Below are 21666 nucleotides of genomic sequence, written 5' to 3' on the forward strand. Positions count from 1 at the left end.
AGAAATTCAGAAATTGTTTATTAATAAATTAAAAATATTATTATTTTTTTCTTAGCGACGAAGGCCACTCAAGTGTGTGGCTGTGTGCACCAACACATTGAAGAGTGATAGGGTTGCTTATTGTTGGAGTTTGCCATCATCAAGGAGCACTTCCATGCCCTCAAATGTTCCTGTTCACTGAAACAACTACATAGCTTTCTTTTCATTCAGTTTCAGTATCAACTTGAGTGTGTGAAAGAGAGAGAGAGAGAGATGACAAGAGGACCTGTCCTCAAAAACTTTCCACAAAAAGATAAAAGACAGAGGACACTAGGGCCACATTACTCCCAGTGGTCATTCCCAAAATAGGATCTTACTTTCTTTCTGGCTCTCCAGAGTCCAGCCTTGCAGCTCCACTCACATCAATTTCTCAATTTAATCCTAGCATCATTCAATGCAATGTATAATTTTAAACATAAAATTCTCCAAATCAACAATGGAAGGACTGAACACGCCAAAAAATAATAATATTGATAGTAAACACCAACAAATCAATGAAATGAAGAGAATTGAATAAAAGAAGGAATGGCAATTTTTCATTTTACACTTTGAATGGATATTTAGAGGCCAAAGGCTTTTACAGTCTCTACAATGGCTGGAGCTACATCAAGCTCCCCTCTCTCAGGAACCCAAAACAAAACAGCCCTCCCCAAAACCCTAAAACAGAAACAGGGTATGGGATTAACTGGGCATCTTGACAGTCATTTCAACCGCAAACTGCAAGAGCTAAATGCTTGCAAGGAATCCCCCCATCCCAAATCTCTCTCCATTTTCACACCCATCCAACCCCTATCAAAGTACATGCATAAAGAAAGATATACAACACTTGCTTTGAAGACCAATCACAACCTATAACACTTTGGAGTAACCAAAAAAATGGCCCAAATTAAAGCAGAACTTCACTGCGGTTTATTGGAGAAACTTTTGGGAGAGCCACCAGCTATTATCCAGAGGCAGTGAATTTATCCACCACAGATAGCAACTTGCATAGAAACCCACATTATGATGATTCTTCGTGTGTGTGAAAACAATCGAGAGAATTACAAGTTTTTAGTATACACAAGACAAGAGGAGCAAAGCCGAGTACCTCAGAACCCCCCCATCCCCCAAACTTTGCACCACTCGAGCTGGTCAATTTCTTGCTTGCAATTTCTGTCGGAGCTGGCGGGCCCTTCAACTCTGTTACTCCCAAAGGCAGGAATGGAAAGGGGATGATCGGATGTATATGCTCAAACAGAAATTTGTCTTTACTGGATTGTTCTTGTAAGCTTGCACTTGGAAATGAAGATAGTATCGGTGTAATTTAGACTACACAGCTTCAAAAGCTCTGATGATCGCTGCTTCAGAGCAGGATTACAACCACTCTGAATGACGAGTAAAAGCTTTGCTGCCAAACCAGCTTCCACCGCAATTGCTGCACATTCCTCAGGAGCAAGTTTGCAGACCTCCCATAAGATCGACAATGCATACTGTGTACAGCTCTCGGATACCCTCATCAAGAGCCTCACCATATTTGGAATTGTATTAGAGCAAACCTTCAGAGCCGACCTTCCTTCGGGCAAGGTGCACAAAATGTCTAAGATGAAAAGAGCCGATTCCAAGCAATCGGGATTCAAATTGGGCAAAAGCTCAACCAATTGGGGAACAGCACCAACACTCACCACCAAGTTTCTGACTTGATTATGCGAACAAATTGTCTTTAGGAGACCAAGCCCAGCGGAAGTCCCATTTGGGTGTCGCTTATCCTTGATCAGCCTCAACAATCCAACCAAGAGGCTCGGACTGGAAACAACCTCTGAACTAAAATTCTTCTCATCCATCAACATTTCAATCAGCCTTGTACAATTGATCTTGGTTTCGATGGACCCCTCATTCAAAATGTCTACCATCAAAGAGATCTTGGCAGGTTGCATCAGATTCACCTTTGACTCAGAATCGAGGTTCAAGTTCACAAGTATCCCAATGGATTCGGACCCAACAGCGTGGGAAGTGAAAGGACCCAGTAGAGATGAAATGAGAGCCACACCGCCCTCGTCAACCACCGTCTTCTTCGCCGAGGCATGGGAGGCTACGACCTGTTGCAGCTCCTTGAGGGCTTGAACTCGGGCTTGTCCCTTAACCTTCTTTAGTGTCTCCAAAAGCTCCGACGCCCTGCCCTGCAAATCTTCGGACCTCTTCTTCATAAGCAAGTATTTCTGAGAGAACCATCTATAGATTAGATGATGAAGCGTTTTGTTTGGTGTGATCGAATCGTCCCAAAGTTCCTGCATCGTTGTCGGGCAGGTGAAGTGCCCTAAGGAGAACCATTTGAGAATGTTGGATCTCTCATAAGTTTGGCCAGTGCAGAGCGTCACTGGGTCCTGCATAGGTTCGAGAGAGATGGGGCAGATGAAGACGGAGGGAACTTCGTCCAAATCGAGCTCTTCGATCATCTTCTTCAGATCCAATTTCTCACCACCACCACCGCAGACTCCACCACCACCACCCCCACCCAAAACACCATCTTTGACTGCAGTGTCCAGATCTAGAACATGCCCGCCACCACCCACCACGTCAAACCTAACATCCCCATCCCTTCTCCAACCAGAAGGCTGGAACATCGGCATTTCTGGTAAACCTTTAGAAAAATGAAAAGAAATAGCCAAACAACAGAAACCCTAGAAAAAGACCCCTAAAATATCTCTGCAACTACAACAACAATAACCACCCCTTCCAGGCAGATCACATCCGCTCCACATGAGATGTGTGAAAAAGAGAAAAAAAGAAACGGAGAAAACCCAGTTTCTCTTTCATTGACAATCACAAGCAATACTAGCCTTTAATGGAGACATCTTTTCTTCTTTCCTCTTTTTGCTTTATCTGATCTCTTTCTCCAGTCAAAAGACTCCTCACCATCATCACGGACATCATAAACGTATAATCTTCTTCCCTAAAACCAAAGCTCACTTCCTCTTCAAGCTCAAAAAGGGAGAAATCATCAAACCCAAATCAGAAGGAGAAAAACACAAAAAGATCAATAGAGGCGAACCATTTATAATTTCACTCAAAGATCAACAGTACCCCCTCACTCAAAATTCCCCGAATAAATCATAAATTGAAACCTTGCGCTATAATCTACTCAGAAGAACGGATGTGATGAGATGGAGGATAGACGAGAGAGAGAGAGAGAGAGAGAGAGTAATGAGGGCATACCAAACCAAGATGGTGAGGAAAAGAGAAGAGAAAAGCTAACCCTGCAACGCTCCTCTGCTTCTCTTTCTTTTTGTCACAGACTCAGTAGTGAAGACCCCCAAATTTACTAAAAATTAAAAATCCAGTAATCGAGTTCTTCTTAAAATATTGGATTACCGGGTAGCAGAGGGCTACAGCCGGTGGTAAGCCCCCTCGACCCTCGCACCACACGTGCAGTCATATCACCTGTCGGCTCTCGCCGTAATCTCCCGGTTGCTATTTATCATTTTTACCTAATTTTAAAGATTGGCAAGAATTCCAATTTGACAAACATACCCTTGCTTCCGCCCAAAATTATGCTTCTCACCTTTCTCCAATCTCCCTCACTACTACAAGACTAGGACATCTCTGTCACTGTCCAAAGTTGTAGTGTTAGAGAAAGTTCCAACTTTGAACTTTGACCTTTTTTGAAGACTAAAATTTCTCCGTCGTATCTCTCCTGATCAAGGGTCCAGATTAACCAATGGGAATGTCGATTTCATATCCGTTGGATGGTCCAGTTAACAAAAGATTGCAGCCACCGGAAGTCATTCACTGTATATATTATTGTTGGCTCTTTACTCTCTCCAAAATCCAAATAAAGTAGAAGGACAAATCGGTCTTTTGATATGAAAGAGTGAGGGGGGGAGGGGGAAGAGGGGAAAAGGAAAGCCCCACACGACGCAAAAAGCCGGTCCGTTTTCTACTCGCACACTCATCAGAATTCAGAGTTCAGACCCTCTCTCCCTCTCCCTCTCCCTCTCCCCTCGAAAAGAGAAGGCCCACGGGACTCGGGCAGCGTCTTCGGGGTGGACCTCCCCCCCAGTCCCCAGCTTACGATGGTCGCACATCTCGATTTGGCAAAACGAATATTTCAGAATATAAATGGCAAAACAAAAAAAAAAATATTTATTAACGGGAACTGGGTCCCACTCACCTCACCTCTTTTATAAAGTGCCAGCTCAGCATTTGACCATCATAGCTTTGCTTTGACTGCACGCCTCGGGCTTATCCGGTCTCTGGTTTGACTGCTTTGCATGGCGAGTCCTCGAGAGACCACTCTTGCATGCTTACCCTGTAGCCAGTAATGCAATGACACGTAGTGGTGGGAACCGTGCCTAGCCTGTCTAAACTCTGTTTTACTTGAATTGTTTTTTGGACTAAATTAAATAAAACTCAGCTCAGCTGCTGATCAAAGCATCAAACACAAGTGGGTGGGAGGAGTGATTTATATTTGCTTTAAATACAAATCTACATATATATTATAATATTGCCTCCTCGGAGCACTCAATTTACAAATATGCCCCGGCATCATTAAGTAAACATCGGAAAAGCCATTTAATTCCTCTGCTCCGCTTGCTTATCATGTGCTAAACTTAATATTATATACGATTCCATGAAGCGACTCACCTTTATTTCCCCCCGCTAGGTCCACAAACGATTTGTGCTATGCTAGTTACGAGGAGATAGATTAGTGGTCATTGTAGAAACAAAAACTCTTGACTATGGTGAAACGTGAAAGACCTCCTCTGACTCGGATCTGGGCGAGTCGATGCGGTTGACTTGGTGAGTCAATATTTCCAATTTATAATTTTGTGCAAGGACCAGTGAGCCCACCATATCGTTTTTGCATACAAACCGGAAGGCACCTTGCACGTGACATTTAGTGAACAGAAAAAGATAAGAGACAGGCTTTATATAGTTTCTTTCCATCCCTTCAAAGTTCAAACCTCTCATAGAAGAAGTGAGGTATCGTATCCGCTTTATATACAACAGGGGTAGGTAGCACGTGCATTGCACGTGCTATTCTTATTATTAAAGAGAAAAGCCTCACTGAGACTGAGACCGAGAGGCTTCGTGCATATATATATATATATATATATATATGTGTGATAGAAGTAGACATTCATTTTTATGGTAATAGATAGGGCTGTTTATAACAAGATCCAAATCTATCAAACCGACCAATCCGGTCCGATTCAATATATATGTGTGTGTGACAGAAGTAGGACATTCATTTTTATGGTAACAGATAGGGCTGTTCATGACAAGACCCAAATCTACCAAACCGATCAATCCGGTCCGATTCAATTCGAGTTGGCCGGTTTTTCTTTAGTTTCGGTCAATTTCGGATTATAAAAAAACATAAACCGATGGTTCAGTTTGGTTTCGGTTTTTATGTGTGAAAATCGAAACTGAACCGATCCAAACCAAGTTAAATATATATTATATATAATATATTTCAGATATTATATATATATATATCAGCTTTATTTTAGAAATATACATATTATATATAAAATTTTTTATATATAAAATATCAGTTTTAATCCATCAAATCATTTTTAATTTCCAGGCATCTAGACTTTTTTTTCTTAGACTTGAATCCTTTACCATTCACACCAAGAGAATCATTCACAAAACCAATCCAAACTAACCCAAACCAATTCAAACCGGCCAAATCAATTTTACTTAGTACTAGGTCGGTTTCGATTTCATTTCTAGGTAAACTGATCAGGTCGAATCGATTGAAAAAATACTAGTAAACCGATCCAACCTGACCCATGAATAGCCCTAGTAATAGAAGTGTGATATATAAACATTAAAGAAGCAAGAGAGCACGTGCAATGCACATGGTGTACTGAATAATGGACAAAATAAAAGAGGTCCACTTTGTATGATGTTTCTGCATGCGTTGAGGCCTCACACTGAAGTGGGGGTATCCACTTTACATTGTAATACAGGTAAGACGTTCATCTCGCTAATTCATCGGGCAACCTATATATAAGCACAGTTGCCTATTATTATTTTAAAATTTAATAAAAAATATTATTATTTGTAAAATGGAAATTTTTTCCTTTTTTTTTTGTTTTTGATCTTCAAAGCATTACTAATTTGGAAGGCAAACCCCACAATAGTGTGAAAGATCCATGTAGAATAGATGGACCAAGGCAAAGTAACAATAGAATGATCTCATCTTACGTGACTAGAAAGCATTATTACCATAAAATGCCAAACTTAGTCCCTTATGACAGCTGCTGTACATTGCAATGAACCTCATTGAAATCTTTACCAAAAAAAAAGAACGTCATTGAAATGTTTCCATTTATTGATAAATGTGCAACGCAAACAGGTGTTTCTTTACTAGTTTTGTAACAGTTGTTTAATAACCAACACACATCAGAAAATATGGTAGATAAAATTCAATTAAATTATTTTATAAAAAATAATAATTCAAGATAAAAATACATACAAAATTGCATGGATGGGTTCGACTATGATACAAAAAAGATATGATATCAGAAAAAGCTTCGATCAATCAGCTGATATAACAACAGAGATGATCAATCAGGTGATATTAATTAAAATTCATGAGTTGCTTTAATTGGTAAAAGCTTTTTCAGTACCATATCTTTTGGTATCATAGATTTTCACTGTTTTCTTAATTCAAATAGAAAGTAATCTCATTCCCTTTATTAATAAATTAAATTTAAGTAGACTAATTAACTGAAATAATAAAAAACAATCACCAAAGGCTTTCAAGCCTTCAAGGTACCACATACTTAATTGGTGTGGAACTGTGGGTCCATACTTGCTGCTTGACTGGACTAGTATGAATGGATTGTACGGGATTATTGATATTGTTATGGTCAAGGCCTATTAGGATTTTGATTTAAATGCATCATACGGTTATACCAACATGTGAGAATCGCAAGTGATGAAGGAAGATTTAGTTCGATCTCGTAATCACTCAACATATGGCAAAGGCAATAGTTCGGTACAACAGTCTGCCCAAGGCGTGAGCTCCGAAAAGAGGAACCAACGGTCCGAACTCCCTACAAAGAGCCCGAATTCCTCGTAAGGAGCCCGAGCTCTCCCTTAGACCCCGAGCCTTACGAACACAAAGGGCAACAACCTGAACTGCCCTGTCCAATGGTAGTTCAGGCCACACCTCTATCCGAATTCAAGACTTCACATCGCACACCACCCAACACTTCGCCTCTAGGACGCCGAACCGTACCTGACACCGAAGGAGTCCGTATCCAGGGGCGACGCACTTGACTGACTTGGGATCTGACGCTTGACAGCCGCACTTCAACAACCACCTACCACCGCCACCTGTCACCGCCATCTCCAGTTACAGAAATGGCTCCGACAAAGGACAGTAATAGTTCTGCCCCAACAGAGGTGATGATGCCCAAACTGACAAAAACGATTAACTAGTAAAGCCTTAACAATGAAATAGGACATTTTTGTCATTGAGAGAACGGAATCTTCCGATTGGTGACGAGTGACGACAACATTACCAAAGAGCAAGTAAATTTTTTATTGTTGTAGAGTCCAGTGCCAGGGGAGAAAGGGTAGAGGGTGTTGTTGAGCGAAGAGGGTTACTCAGCCCCAAATTGCAACGTCTTGTCGTTTGTCAAATCTCAAGGGGCGTTCTCTTAAATTAAAGAGGGGCCACGTTGAAATGTCCATATCCACACTTTCCACGTGTAAGGCTCTGATTAGATTGTGAATCAGACATTACATCAACATCAAGCAAACCCCTACAGCCCTACATTATTTTTACCCTCACCAAGGCAAATCAGTAATAAATTGCCTTGTCGGGTTAACGGGGCCGAGCCGTCCGCTGATGGCCTGGCCTGAGGCTGAGGCCTCTTTCAGTTTCACGCCAGTCAGTCATTGGTCGGTTAGCTAAAGACGCATTTTTTGTAGTCAAAATTACTTTTGAACTTTAAAACTTTACAAGTGTGCCGCAGCGTGAGTAAAGGGGCAATTTCGGGATTCAAAGGAACCCGCACGTGAGCGTCGATTCGATCCCTGTAGGACATGTGAGGGTTGCTTTGGACGAGTACGTGACGAACTGGCTATATGGTGATGTGACAGTCACACTGCGCTCAATATTAAATTTAATTAAATTTCTTAATATGAACGAATGTTCGGATTGGCTGGTTTAGCCGTTGGATCAAATAGACCTGGTTATTTTATCGCCCGTGCCAGCTTCAAGCCTTCAATAAATAATCAATGTGCAGTGAAAACTTTGTATTTTAAAATGGGTTGGCCGGATTAACTCTCAGCTTTCCACCGGTTTGATATGATCACTGTGATTCTTTGCCACGTGGAAAATAAAGAAGACCAAACTGACGCTTTGACCAACTATGCAAATGGGCCGCACTTGATTTGACGGTCTAGATTTTTTTTCACGCAAATTACTTCGTGTATACCGTAAGCAACATCATCGTCCCACTTTCCCATAGCTGAGGAACTGCCCCCAGATTTGAAGGCATTGACTTTTGACCAAAATGCCCGTAGTAGTAATTACCGCTTACGCTTGGCTAATTCTCTACCCAAAAGTGGAAAACATCAGAAATTGGTTATAATATACATCAGAAATAAAAGTAATAAGGTTCAAAATAATATATAAAAAAGTTTCATTATTCGATGTATAGTGCATATTATAATTATAATATTAGCAGGATCATTTATTAAGGGAAAGCTAAGTAATAGAAAGAATCATTTGCTAAAATATTCTTTATAGTTTTATGGATTTATTAAAATCTACCTTATAGTTAGTATTTTACTAAAATACCACCTATAATTTGTAATGGATTTAATCAATCTTCAATTAGATGATAGTGGGAAATGACATTATTGATCCCAATGTTCATTTAAATAAATATAATCAAAAGTATATAAAAATAGAAATACTATTTTTGCACTTAATAAGACACGGACAACTACTCTATTGACTATATTTGGTTAATTTTGTTTTCTATATAAAAAAAGTGTTAAGGGTATTTTTGGAGTAAAAAATCATGGGCCTAATGGCAAAATAAACACTCCTTAATGAAAGGTTGATTAAGTAAATAAGTTGTAAAATATATGGGATGTTTTTTAGTAAAATGAAAACTATAAAGTAGGCTTAATAAATATGTAAAACTATAAGGTGTGTTCTAGTAAATGACTCTAATAGAAACACAAAAGTGTATACGATTGTTTTATATTTTCAACTTTTTAAATAATTAATAATTATTCATATTTCCTATATTATTTTTAATGATTTTTTTATAATACAAAAATAACAATAATTAATTTCAATTAGGATTCTTCATCAAACTAATGAAATTGACCAACCCGATCAACTCGACCCAAGTTGGTCACTTTTCTAGTATTTTAGGTTGGATTTGGTTAAAAAATTTCTCAATTGGACCAAGTTGGATTAATTTCACTTTGGCCATTTGTAAACCGACCAAAATAAAACGACCTAACCATTAGACCTGTTCATGGGTCGGGTCGGGCCGGGCTCAGGCCAAGCTTTTACTCTTCATAAATAGGATTTTGTTAGGCCCAAGCTCGAGCCCAACCCGACCAACGGGCCTACAACTTAGGCCCAAGCCTGGCCTTAATAGAATGCCCGAAGCTCGACCTAACAAAAAGATGGCAAAGAGAAAGGACTCACTGCTAGTGACTGTGTTCGCCGGTGCTAAGTTCGTGTCTGAGTGAGAGAGAGAGAGAAAGAGAGAGGACTTACCACCACTGTCAGTGCCTGAGTTCGCGTTTGAGATTCTAAGAGAGAAGAAGTGAGCAAAGGAACGAGAGAGAGAGAGAGGACTCACCGCCACCGCCACCGTCACCGGTGCCTGTGTTCGCCGCCTCGCCGGTGCCTGAGTTTGCGTCTAAGATTCTAAGAGAGAAGAAGTGAAAAGAGGAATGAGAGAGAGAGAGAGAGAGAGAGAGAGAGATGACTCACTGCCGGTCCGCTGGAATTTGCTGGTTGTGTCGGTGAGTGTTTGACTACTGAGAAGAGAGAGGTTCGGCTAGAAAGAGATGAATGAGAAGAGATAACTATTTTAGGGTATTTGGTTTAACTTAAAACCCGGGCTTTTTTAACAAATCCGAAGCCCAACCCATAAAATAATCAGACTCGGGCTTTTAGGCTCGAGGTCAAGACCGCGGGCTCAAATCTGTGTTCAAGCCCGTCTGAGGGCCAGGCCGGCCCGGCCCGTCGGGCTACCCAGCCCATGAACAGGTCTACTAACTATGGACATATATTAATATTTTATATTTTAAATATAATTCTTAATATGGAAAAGTGGAAAATTTCCCATTTTTCTTAGTATAAAATGTTTTATATCATAAATCTAATTTTTAAATTTATTTTTTAATAATTGTACTATAATTTTTAAGTTTAAATCTTTTGAACCAACTAACCAAACCAAAAAATCGACCCAAACTGATACGCCTTGAGTGGATCGGTTTTTACAAAAGGTAAGTCGGTTTCAACTTACCAATTCCCCAGCCTGACCAAGTCATTTGGTTGGCTAAATAGCATACGACTGAACCGAACCAACTCATGAACACTCATAATTTCAACTAAATTAATAGTCTCATCTCTGATAAATAACAATAGTTTAATCTCCAACAATTATTGAAAATCTATAGCAAAAATACACAAAAATTGGAAATATATTGATAATGAAAAAATACAATAAGTACAAAAAATATATTAACTTAGTCAATAAATAGTATAATCTCAAATAATAATTTAATCTCTAATAAATATTAATCAATAAGTTATAACAAAAATACAATAAACATTGTTTTCAAATAATATATTGGATGTATAGTGCATATTATAATTATAATAATATCTAACAATAGAGTACCATCAAATAACACAATTAATGATTATGTGAGATATAATATCTAACTTGGTACTAGTATCATGTTATCTCATTAGTTAAATTTGGTTATTTAATTATTCAACATTTGAAGGTTTTGTTCGCTTTTTAGTAGGTTATTTATCCAGGTAAATGTATTATTTATTATCTTTTATTTCTTAGATAAATAAGCCCATGACCATTTTTGTTCCATTCAAGTATTGACAATTTTCTTATGTGAGAAAGTTATTTATCCAACTATATAATTTGAATCAATTACTCAGATTCAGGAAAATAAGTTTTCTCTAATCCCTACATAAATCTGAAAAAAGAACATGGATTTCTTGGTGAATTTCATTGACCAATTTTTCCCTTTCAAAATCCAAAAAAGGAATGCCCCCTAATAGTTTTCATTGATTAATTCATGGAGCTAGTATTGTGTTAAAGAGACATCAAAGCAGCTTCTCTTTTATTCGAAGAAGAAACTCAAAACATTGTTTGTTTAATTTCTCTCTTGTTCAACCACTCTATTGCGGTTTCTTGGTGTCTCATACTAGTCATTGTCCATTGTAGGTATTGTTGCGGCCATCTTCGTTCTTCCTCTTCTTCTCTGAACCCCCTTGACTGGGGTCAGCCTTGCCCTCTAGATGCTTGCTTGTCGAGGCCTCCTTGACAACGATGTACTTTTGCGCCTTATTCAAGAATTATGCCTTGTTTTTGGGTGGTGACTTGGCAATGGACCATTTGAGGGGTCTAGGCTGGAGGCCATTGATTGTGATATGCATCAAAATTGAGGGGTCGAGGTCTCGGACCTTGCCACGCTTCTGTCGGATGGACATGAGGGAGATGATGGTCTTATGGCACTGTCAACTACTGACAAATTGGGAAAGGAAAAGATTGGTGAAGTGTTCCCACGAGCAGATGGAGCGAGGGGGAGGCCCGAGAACCATCAGGATATCCGTAAAGGGCATGAGCGCTCAGAAGCTTTCCAGGTGGTCGTCCGAGTTGGTGGTTCATTTGTACTTCTCCAATGTGGGGGCTTTGAAGTGGGGGGGAGGGGCTCCGAGGTGATGGAGTCTATGAAGGCATCGATTCTGTTAGACGAAGGGTTCTGGCTTGTAGAGGCATCACTCCGGCTCTGTTTAACCTACTGGAGTTCGTTTTGCATGGCGCTGATCTGCACCTATAAGTCGACAATCCTTTGGTCAATGGGAGCCTGGGCCTCGTCCCGATCTTCTCGAACGCATAACAAGTGGGCCTGGTTTTCGGAGTATTTTGACGTAGGCATGTCCTAATTCTTTCGGGCCCATTGGTTGTTGAGGAGTTCTCGGAGATCTAATACATGAAAGGGAGAGGCGTGGCATAGGCCTCCAACCCTCAGAATAGGATTGTAGTTTCCAAAGCGCCTGCCTTCGTCCCAGGGGCTTTCCATTCGATACTGTTGATCATGGTCCTAGTAGTTCTCACAGGACTCACCTGACTGGATCTCCTCCTCGCTGGTTGGGGAGGCAGGAGGTCTTCAACGACTTGCTAGCGCGTTGGTTGCAGCTGTTAGACGCTAAGGGGTCAACTCCTTTGGGTCTGACCAAGCGCAGAATCAGTGGTGCTTAGGAAGAGCATCCACTATGATGCCCCAAGCTCCCATCGGAGCGGCCTCCTGCCAGGTGCCCCATCTCTTCCAGCCTCTATGTGATGTTGTCGAGCCGATTGAGGACCATCCTGAATTGGTCCATGGTGACCATGTTCTAAGCATTTTGAGTTTTATCCTGATTATCATCCATTGTGTAGGAAGCTCAGTAGTTGATTTTAGAGTGAGTGTTCACTTAGGGGAAGTCTTAGCAATCGTTCCTACAAACAGCGCCAATTGTTGCTGCCAAGGATGGGTCAAGGGAAACAATGTAATTTCACTTTCGTAGATGAGGGCTAGCTAGGTCCGAGGGCTTCAAGGTCTGACCTGTGAGCAAAGAAAGATGTTAGAGGCCCCGGGTGTTATCCCAAGGGCGGAAACTTCGACGGCCAAGTTAGCAAGGATGTAGCGAGGGTAGAATGAGGCCCGAGTAGATATAGCTCATACGAGGTCACCAAAGAGCCAGAAAGCTTAGAGTAGTAGAAGCCAAGATATCTTACCTAGGGAGTGACACCACTTATTTATACTTGAACCTACCTAGAGTTTGTTATGAGCGGACGGCTAGGATGCGATCCGACTTGTGCCATGTGTTGCCATCCTGGGCCTGCCATGTGTGCCTATGTCATTGGGCTTGCCTTGTGCGCCTATATCATTTACATTCGCCTCCCTTTCCTTCTCACTAAGGAAAGGGGCCCTAAGCCCTTGACGGCATAGCTCGGCCTCGGCTGGACTCCCTTAACTTAGTTTCCTAAAAGAATGTCTAAGTAACTAGCCACTACCTTTTTTCACTATTTGTGACCTCTCAGAAAGGGGCATCAGACCCTAACAAAAAAAAATGAAAAGAAAAATGAGTATTGCAGGCAAAAAAAGGCACAACTTGTTCTCATAGTCTGGAGTCTTCTTTTAGGCCTCCATGGCCTCCTCTACCTGCTTCTCAGCAGACTCATGTCCCTTCTCGGCCAGGAGCCTTCTCTCCTCGGATGCATTCAACTTGTTCTCATCTGACTTTAGTGCGTTCTTCAGTGACCGCACCAACTCCTTCTCATTCGAGATCTTGGCCTTCAAGACATGCCTTATATTGCGCTCCTCTCACATGGCCAAGATGATTGCCTCTCGACCGTTTTTTTCTTCGGCAACCCAAACTTCGAGTTGCTCCCTCTTCTCCTCAGAGGCCTTCAACTGAGATAGAAGAACCTCCACCTTGTCGCATAGGCCGACGGCATAACAAGTAGCCGGCAATAGAAGTTCAACCATCAGCAAAAGGAAAGCAAGAACAAGAAAATTTCCTAACTGACAAAACAAATATCACTCACCTCGGCCATGCGGTCCATAAGGGTGTCTTGAACACCCTGCACACCCTTTTAGGTCATGGCTTGCCTATCAGCTGATGGAATCATCCCAGTGAGCAAGGCCCAGCCAACCCCTGGGATGCTCAAGGAATCCCCATCCTTGGCATTCCATTGGAGAGCGAAGGTGTGCTACGTCATTAGTGGCATATCATCCCTCGGTTTGGATGAGTCACGGGGCCCTGAATGCTGGGACCCCCCGATGGCCGCCTTTGTTGATCGTCCCCTTGACGTGCTCGCGTCACCGCCCTTAGTAGGGTGGTTCTATGTTGCCAGTCTCTTGCCCCTCAAAGGCTGAAGGGGCTCAGCTGGTGTCTTGGTGGCGAGCTCCTTTTGCCAGTCCACCTCGACAAGTCCCCTCCCTCTCTCGGCCTCTACACTAGTAGGCGACAGCGGCCGAGGAGTCCTCTCGGCTGAAGCCCCTCCCCTTGACGCCTACTTTTTTAACGGGCCCTCGCCCAGGTTCTTCTTTAGCGACTTTGTCACTTCCAGTTGGACCTCCTTGGTGTTCAGTCTCATCTCTGCAAAAGCACATCAAGCATGTTAGTACTGTGCACCAAAAATCAAACTGACATGTTAAGCCGACAGCAGGAGCTCCCCTACCGAGGCGGGTGGGGCTGAGGGTAGCGCACACCAAGGCTTCCTCCGATACCAAGGGCTCGGATTTGATGGTCTTGGACAATCGTATGTGGGTCATCACCTCAGCCTCCTCGTCCTTTTACGACGACGTTATCTTCTTGGCTACGAGGTCTGGCTTCCTCCAATCTGACCTAAATGATCAACCCTTGAGACAAGTTGCGAAGAAGTACCTCTTCTTCCAGTTGTGCAAGAACGACGGGTTGTCAACCACCCTCCCATGACGTGCTTAGAAGTAGTAAATACCCGCTTCGGAGAGGTGCTGCCTCAGGATGAATATGAATCGGAAGATCTTCTCCGTCTACTTGACGCCTCAGAGTCGAGCCATCACCATCACGGCGATAATCATCTTGACGGTGTTGGGGGTCAGCTAACTCAATGAGATGTTGTAACACCTCAGCAACTCGGGGATGAGGGGAGGAAGGGGAAGGTTAAGGGTAAACTAGAGGTAGTGCTCGTGTACACACACCTCACCCTCGTCTGGCTGGCACGACCGATCATTGACGTCAGGGACTCTAAGTCTATACCCCTTAGCAAGAGCCTTCGCGTGCTCAATGCTAAGGAGGCTATCCAATTCGGAGCGTGAATAGCGCTCTATTCTACGCCCTGTCTTGTGTACTCATCCACCAACCTAGGGCTCATGTCTAGAATTTCTTTGCCCTTTACCACCTCGGGTGACCCTAAGAAAACTTTGCCATCCCTCAGCCTCGTAGACCTGAAACTCTCATCAAGAGAATCATCGCCCCGTCGGCTGCAGTCGGTCCCTACAGGAGCAGTCCTCTCCCTTAGTACTTAGATCTCAGGCCTCAGAGGCATGCCCTCGGGCTCATAACCATAGCTCTCGCTATTGTTGGCCGACATTGTGGTTCGAGGCAAGCTTGCACCCGACAGGTCAGAAAGCTCGTTGCACTCAATGCTGGAGTTAGAGTAAGACATGATTAAGGATCAAGTCTTTATCTAGTGGACGAGGTCTCTAAAGGTTAAAGGGTAAGCAAAGTTGAAGGCCGAGGTCTCTAAAGGTTCAAACTATTGAAGGCAAATGGTGAAGATTGTCTCGACTAAGTGCCTTATTTAAAGGAAAACAAATGGCTCAGATCATCTCCAATCCAACGGCCACGGGGCAACCACCCTAGAAATCCGAACCGATGCCCGTCACGTGTTGTTCTCCTTGGGAAGACGAAATGACGTCGAGCGAGTTAGGTGGTTCGTTCACTGATTTTAAGCTCGAGGTAACTCAACTCGGTCGACCCGACGCTCGTCTTACGTACAGTCCCCAACCGACGCCCGTCTCGCGTATGGTCACAACTAATCGATGCTGAGACCCATCGCACATACGGTCACAAACCGATGCCCATCTCGCATACGGCCATGACCAATCGACACCGAGACCCATCGCGGGTATGACCCCAACTCGTCGACGACAACACCCGTCTCATGCACGGCCACGACAAGTCGGTCCATCACCCATACCACACATGGTAGCCACCAGTTGATGCCGAGGACTGACTTGCACGACGGGTTCGCTAAAACTTCTATGAAGCACACGACTAGGGGGCACATGCATCTCATACCTGTACAAGGCACGGTACCGAGCCCTCAACCCCCATAATTTTCTTAAGAGGTAGAGTCAATTCCAAAGCAACTGACACTAGCAAACTAAGGGAAGCCCTTAGAAGCCAAGGCTGATGCCTCTGCGCTTCTGAGCCAGGCTATCACCGCCAAATTCGACTTCTCCGCGCTTCTGAGCCAGGCTATCTCTGACAAAGCCAAAGCCAACGTCTCCATGCTTCTGAGCTAGGATATCTCCAACATAGTCCTAGCCGAAGCCAAGGTTCTTGCTAGGACACATCACTTAGCGCCTCCCAATAATGATGATACACTCTCTTCGGCCGAAGCTGAGGTCTCCACTTAGACCTCCACCACGACCTCAACAATGGGGGGCAAATGATATAGGCGCACATGGCAGGCCTAATGACATAGGCGCACATGGCAAGCCTAGTATGACAACATGTGGCATAGGCCAAATTGCATCTTGGTCGTCCGCTCATAACAAACTCTAGGCATGTTCAAGTATAAATAAGTGGTGTCGCTCCCTAGGTTACCACCAATCTTGGATTCTATTGCTCTAAGCTTTCCAACTCTCTGGTGACCTCATCTGAGCTATCTCTACTCAAGCCTTGTCCGACCCCTCGCTACACCCTTGCTAACTTGATTGTCGGAGTCTTTGCCCCTGTGATAACACCTGGGGCCTCTAGCATCTTTCTTTGCTCACAGGTCGGACCTTGAAGCCCTCGGCTCTATCAGTCCTCGTCTACAAAAATGAAATTACATTGTTGCCCTCAGTCCATCCTTGGCAGCAATAGTAGAAATTTTCTGAATGGATTTTCAATCTCCTTGACTACTTGTAATAGTCAAATTTGCTTGTATCCATTCAAAATTCATATTCGGTCTTGTGTACATCTTTTTTTAATAGTAAATGTACTGATGAAGGATTCGTTGTAATGAATTTAGACTATGGGCCTTTCAAAATAAATTAGTCCCCGTTTGGTTTGCAAAAATAAAGGTCCAGAATCAGAATCGGAATGGACTATTCCAATTCCACCTGTTTGGTTGGGTGGAATCGGAATCCCATTCCCATTTTTGCTAGAATGGCATTCCCCCATTTGAGGAAATGACCATTCCTTACCCCCCCCGAGAATGAAATCTCATTCCTACTGATTTCAATTCTCATTCTCATTCTTATTCCTGTCTGAATCAAATAAACTATAGAAATAGACCATTTCAATTCAGATTTCAAAAAATTTAGATTCCAATTTCAATTCCGATTTCGACTATAAACCAAACGGACCCTTCATTTTTTATTAGCTTTTACACGTTAACTATTCTTTAACAAATTAATTAGAAAAACAACTTTACTCCGTATATATTATACTCCATTCTCACACACAACATATACGTTTTGGTAGGATCATAAATCTGAATAATCATGATTATTCGGGGCTACAAACCCTTGTCAAATGGTTGATAGTAGTAGTACTGCCCAGGTAATCAAGGTAGAATTGAAGGGTAAAATTGTAATATAGGTGAAAAATCTAGTGAGTCTCCTATATAAATGGACCGCTTTGATTCGCTGTATTATATCAGCGTGGCAGAAAAATGACAAATCATGGAATTGGACGGAAAATGGTTAATATATGTGTAAGGTTTGAACGCACGGTGTACAGAATATACAAGACAACCCCGTGAATGCACACGGCTGAGTGGATATTACTTATTTGTCAGCCTTAAGTCATAAGCATAACCCAACCCCCAGAAAGGGGGAGATAGAGGAGAAATCGTGAAAGTTAAGATCCCAGATGAGCGTCTTCTCCCTCTCCCGTCCGTTTCTGTTTCTTTGACTGTTCCGTTTGACCAAAAATTCTGTATCAGTCCAACCATCTCACTTACTCTCGATTAGATTTTTTAAAAAAATAAACAGAAGACTGCAGACGCAGCCCAAAAAACAAATAAAAGGCACATAACAACTGAATAAGCTAATATGTGTTTTGGTTTTATGGATTATTGTTTTAAATATTTATTTGAAAAATGTTATTTTAAATGTTTATTGTTTTTGTTGTTTGGTTGGGTATTTCATGAAGAGTTAGATAACACCTATAAAGTTATTTTCCACATCAGACTAACATCTCATAAAGCATGACACATAAGCTTTTCATTTCAATATATGCTAGGGTGTTGGGAGAAACGAGAATTTGAAGTTTTCTCGATGGCTCATATACATAAAACCAAGCATTTATGTTTTTCGGTGTTTATTTGATAAAACGTTGAAACCAAATAGTGGTTTCATTCACAATAAACTCCATGTGGCAGTGTTATTTCAATAAATGCCCACAGAACTAAACATAGCACTACAAGTGGTTTAGTATCTAGAATGTTTGTTTAATAAATGTTTCATAGGAAATATATTATGAAAAATGAGAAAAAAGTGGTTGATAAACGTTTTTATATTGTTTTACATCTTGGCATTGTTAGACATTATTAGGCATCACATAAATTGAATAGTAAATAAATTTTTTGGTATTGGGAAAACATTAAAACTAAACTTCTCCAAATAGATGTCTCTAACATGAACCAAAATAAACATTTTACCAAACATCATTTCAAAATAAACACCTATATAACAATGAACTTATACAATTTTTCAAATAACTGATGATGCACAATCCGGCCGATCTTAGCTATCAACGATCTTGCCTCTGAACTGGGTGGCAGGGACCTGAAACGGAGGGAGAAGAGAAGCTCTGGGGAGAACCCGGCGTAAGGGCTCCGAAGCTCAAGTTAGAGTCTTTCAAAGGCAAGATAGACCAGATAGCGCAAAAGTTAGCATACCTCGTTCCTGGGGGGGGGGGGGGGGGTAGGAGCCTTTTATAACCACCTCGCGCACTCACTTCCAGGCTTCCGTCAGATCGGGCATGATTACTTCTGAACTCCTGCCAGTTCGGATGTCATTTCCTCTGGCCGGACAGAACCGCCACTGCTCCTTTTGTCGGAGCCGTCTCTGCGGCTAGTAATGACGGTGGTAAGTGGCGGTAGCAGGAGGCCGTTTGAAGTGCGGCTGTCAGGCGTCAGATCCCAAATCAGTCAGGTGCGTCGCCCTTGGATACGGACGTCCTTGGTGTCAGGTACGTTTGGTCAGCCTGATGTTTCGGAAGCAAAGTGTTGGAGTGGCGAGCGAGATGTCTTGAGTTCGGTTTGAGGAGTGTTCTGAGCTGCCATGGGCCAGATCGCGTCATAGCTTTGTGAGGCTTGGGGCCCAATATAGTTCGTGCTCCTTGCAGGGAGCTCGGGTTCTTAGTAGGGAGCTCGGACTCTTGGTAGGGAGCTCGGGCTCCTTTTAGAGCGGTCTGGTGGAGTTCGGGCTCAGTAGTGAGCTTGGACTTGCTTTCGGTGCTCGCTTCGGGCGCTCTACTGTCCCGAGTTGCTTGTTTTTGCCACGTGTCGGATGATTGCGAGGTTGGGCCAAATTCCCCTTCATCACTACCTATCTTACACACGTGACGTATAGATTTTCTTTAAAACTCAATTTTGCCCTTCGTCCCTCTCTCCTTCTTCACCATCCCTCTCCCTAGGCGCAGCTACAGCTAACCACTCCTCGACGACCGTTGGTGGTTGTTCAGTCATTGTTTTGGTCTTAGGTAAGGGATTTCTTCTGCGTCCCCAAATCCTATTTTATTGCATGTTTTTTTGTTTCCCGCACTAGTAGATTCAATGGTCATAAACTATGTCCAGATCGCGAACAATCTCCCATCTCCGGAAAATGTTCTTTCTCTGCTCCGATCGATCAGCGCCAATAAAGTGAAGTTTTACGATGTAGATCCCCGGGTGCTTCGTGCTGATTACTATCGTCTTCTAAATTATTGGGGCGATTAAAGAAAGACTCAACTTACCCTTTTATGTCTCCAGCACTGGCACTGGCATTTGCATCAATCATCAATGTAGATGCACGAGAGTCGTTCGACGGGGGAGGTCCTCTTGGAGCTTGTTCAGAGTCTTCAGACATTAACGATGCCACCGAAATTGACGAAGGGCTTAGAGACGTCAGAGATTTCAATTGGAGAGAAATATTCGGCTCTGTTACAGGGTGAAATCTTTGGTTCTCAGTGAAATCTAAGATTTTAATTTGAGAGAAATCTTCGCCAGTGATTTCAACTTCTGCAAGAACACTCTTCACTAGACATATAATGCTCTTCACTCTCCCCTCTTATTCGACAACCAATAATACTGTGTTTTCGACAACCAATATTCGGCTTTGTTACTGGTCACTTTCTGCAAGGCTTTTCATATTACCCAATCGCCGACGCCGGTACCATCGACGCCGAAAATAAAGACTATGCAAGCCGGCCAAGTCGACTAGCGGAGCTTCATTAGTAAATCCTTAGAGAGATGAAACTTGCGAAGGATTGGCTGTTTATCCACGCTCTACACAGCACTCAAAGCCAGAGAAATCGATGGAAAAGCGGAAGACTTTTGGGTGGTGTGGGATTACTATTGTCTTCTAAACTCTGTTAATGCTTTGGAGCCCCAAATTCAGAGGTTGTCTGATAAACAGGCTTGCTATCTCAATTGGGATTTTCCCGTTATTGATGGTTTGGTTTTTATCACCTAGATTTTGGCTTATATCTGTTGGTTTGCAGCTGACTGTGAATATTGAGGAATTTCGATAACCTGTGAAAACTGAGGAATTTCGATATCTGTTGGTTTGTCGATGGAATCCCTGAAGAAATGTTGATAACCCACTTGGTACTGAACCATTTCATACAATGGCAGTGGCACAGTGCATTTGTTGTGTCCCCATTTTTCTATGGGTCTCCACCGACTCGGGCAACTAACCCACTAATCCAAGACGCCCGTTTTGGGGAGGAGAAGTTGACCTCGTTTGCACCGGTTCCGATCCCAACTCCATCGGGTCTTTGGGCGAGGAGATGGAAGATGCAGTGACGGTGGTGGTGAGGTTTCTGAATGAGGAAATCAGGCTGTATAATTTTTTTGCCGTCGTGGCGGTGCGAAGGTTGCTCAAATGTGCCGGGAGTGGTTACACCGTCTACTGGCAAAGGAAGTTCAAGGTAGGGAAGCGTCCGCAAAGTAGCGGTACCATTTTCCCGTGATCACAAGAATCGGAGGAGCTTCAAATTTGATTTGAGGGCAAAATAAATATTTCAGTCTTTCCGTTAATATTTTAACGGCAAGAGTAATTTTTTAAAAAGTCAATTTTGCAAACAGTAGGGATAGTTTAAGGAAATTATCCAAAGGACAAACATCTAAGACTCTAAATCCAAAAACAGGGCTTCTTGAATGCCTTTAGGGGGAATCCAACGTAGAGAATCTTACCTGTCAAACCCAATTTAGCTAGAAGATGAACAGGTTTGTTAGCCTCTCTTTTCACACACAAAAACATGAAGGAGCATTCATACAAACTATGAGTATCATCCAAGATATGCGATACAAGTGGGTAGTCAAAAGAACCAGTAGAGAGGTTTGTGGTTGCTGTCTTGTAATCACTTTCAATTATCACAATTAGACAGGCCCAAAATAGGAATAAAAGAGCAATATTCATGGATAGCGTAAAGCCCAGCATATAGAGGTGAAG

General features: G+C 42.5%; 1 protein-coding gene and 1 long non-coding RNA gene across 2 annotated transcripts; one reads left to right on the forward strand and one right to left on the reverse strand.

Annotated features, from left to right (window-relative positions):
• Window positions 1-550: 550 nt before the first annotated feature.
• LOC104608827 (U-box domain-containing protein 30) lies at window positions 551-3352 on the reverse strand. The gene has a single exon (XM_010274923.3). It carries the CDS (start codon window positions 2643-2645, stop codon window positions 1287-1289), a length of 1359 nt encoding a protein of 452 aa, XP_010273225.1. The 5' UTR covers window positions 2646-3352; the 3' UTR covers window positions 551-1286.
• Window positions 3353-19039: 15687 nt separating this feature from the next.
• Window positions 19040-20696, forward strand: LOC148791201 (uncharacterized). The gene is made up of 2 exons (XR_016076775.1): window positions 19040-19714; window positions 19809-20696. It is a non-coding gene; the product is annotated as an uncharacterized LOC148791201 (long non-coding RNA).
• The last annotated feature ends 970 nt before the right edge of the window (window positions 20697-21666 follow it).

The sequence above is a fragment of the Nelumbo nucifera genome, chromosome 5, assembly GCF_055504915.1.
Source record: "Nelumbo nucifera cultivar China Antique chromosome 5, China Antique-T2T, whole genome shotgun sequence".
Lineage (NCBI taxonomy): Eukaryota > Viridiplantae > Streptophyta > Magnoliopsida > Proteales > Nelumbonaceae > Nelumbo > Nelumbo nucifera.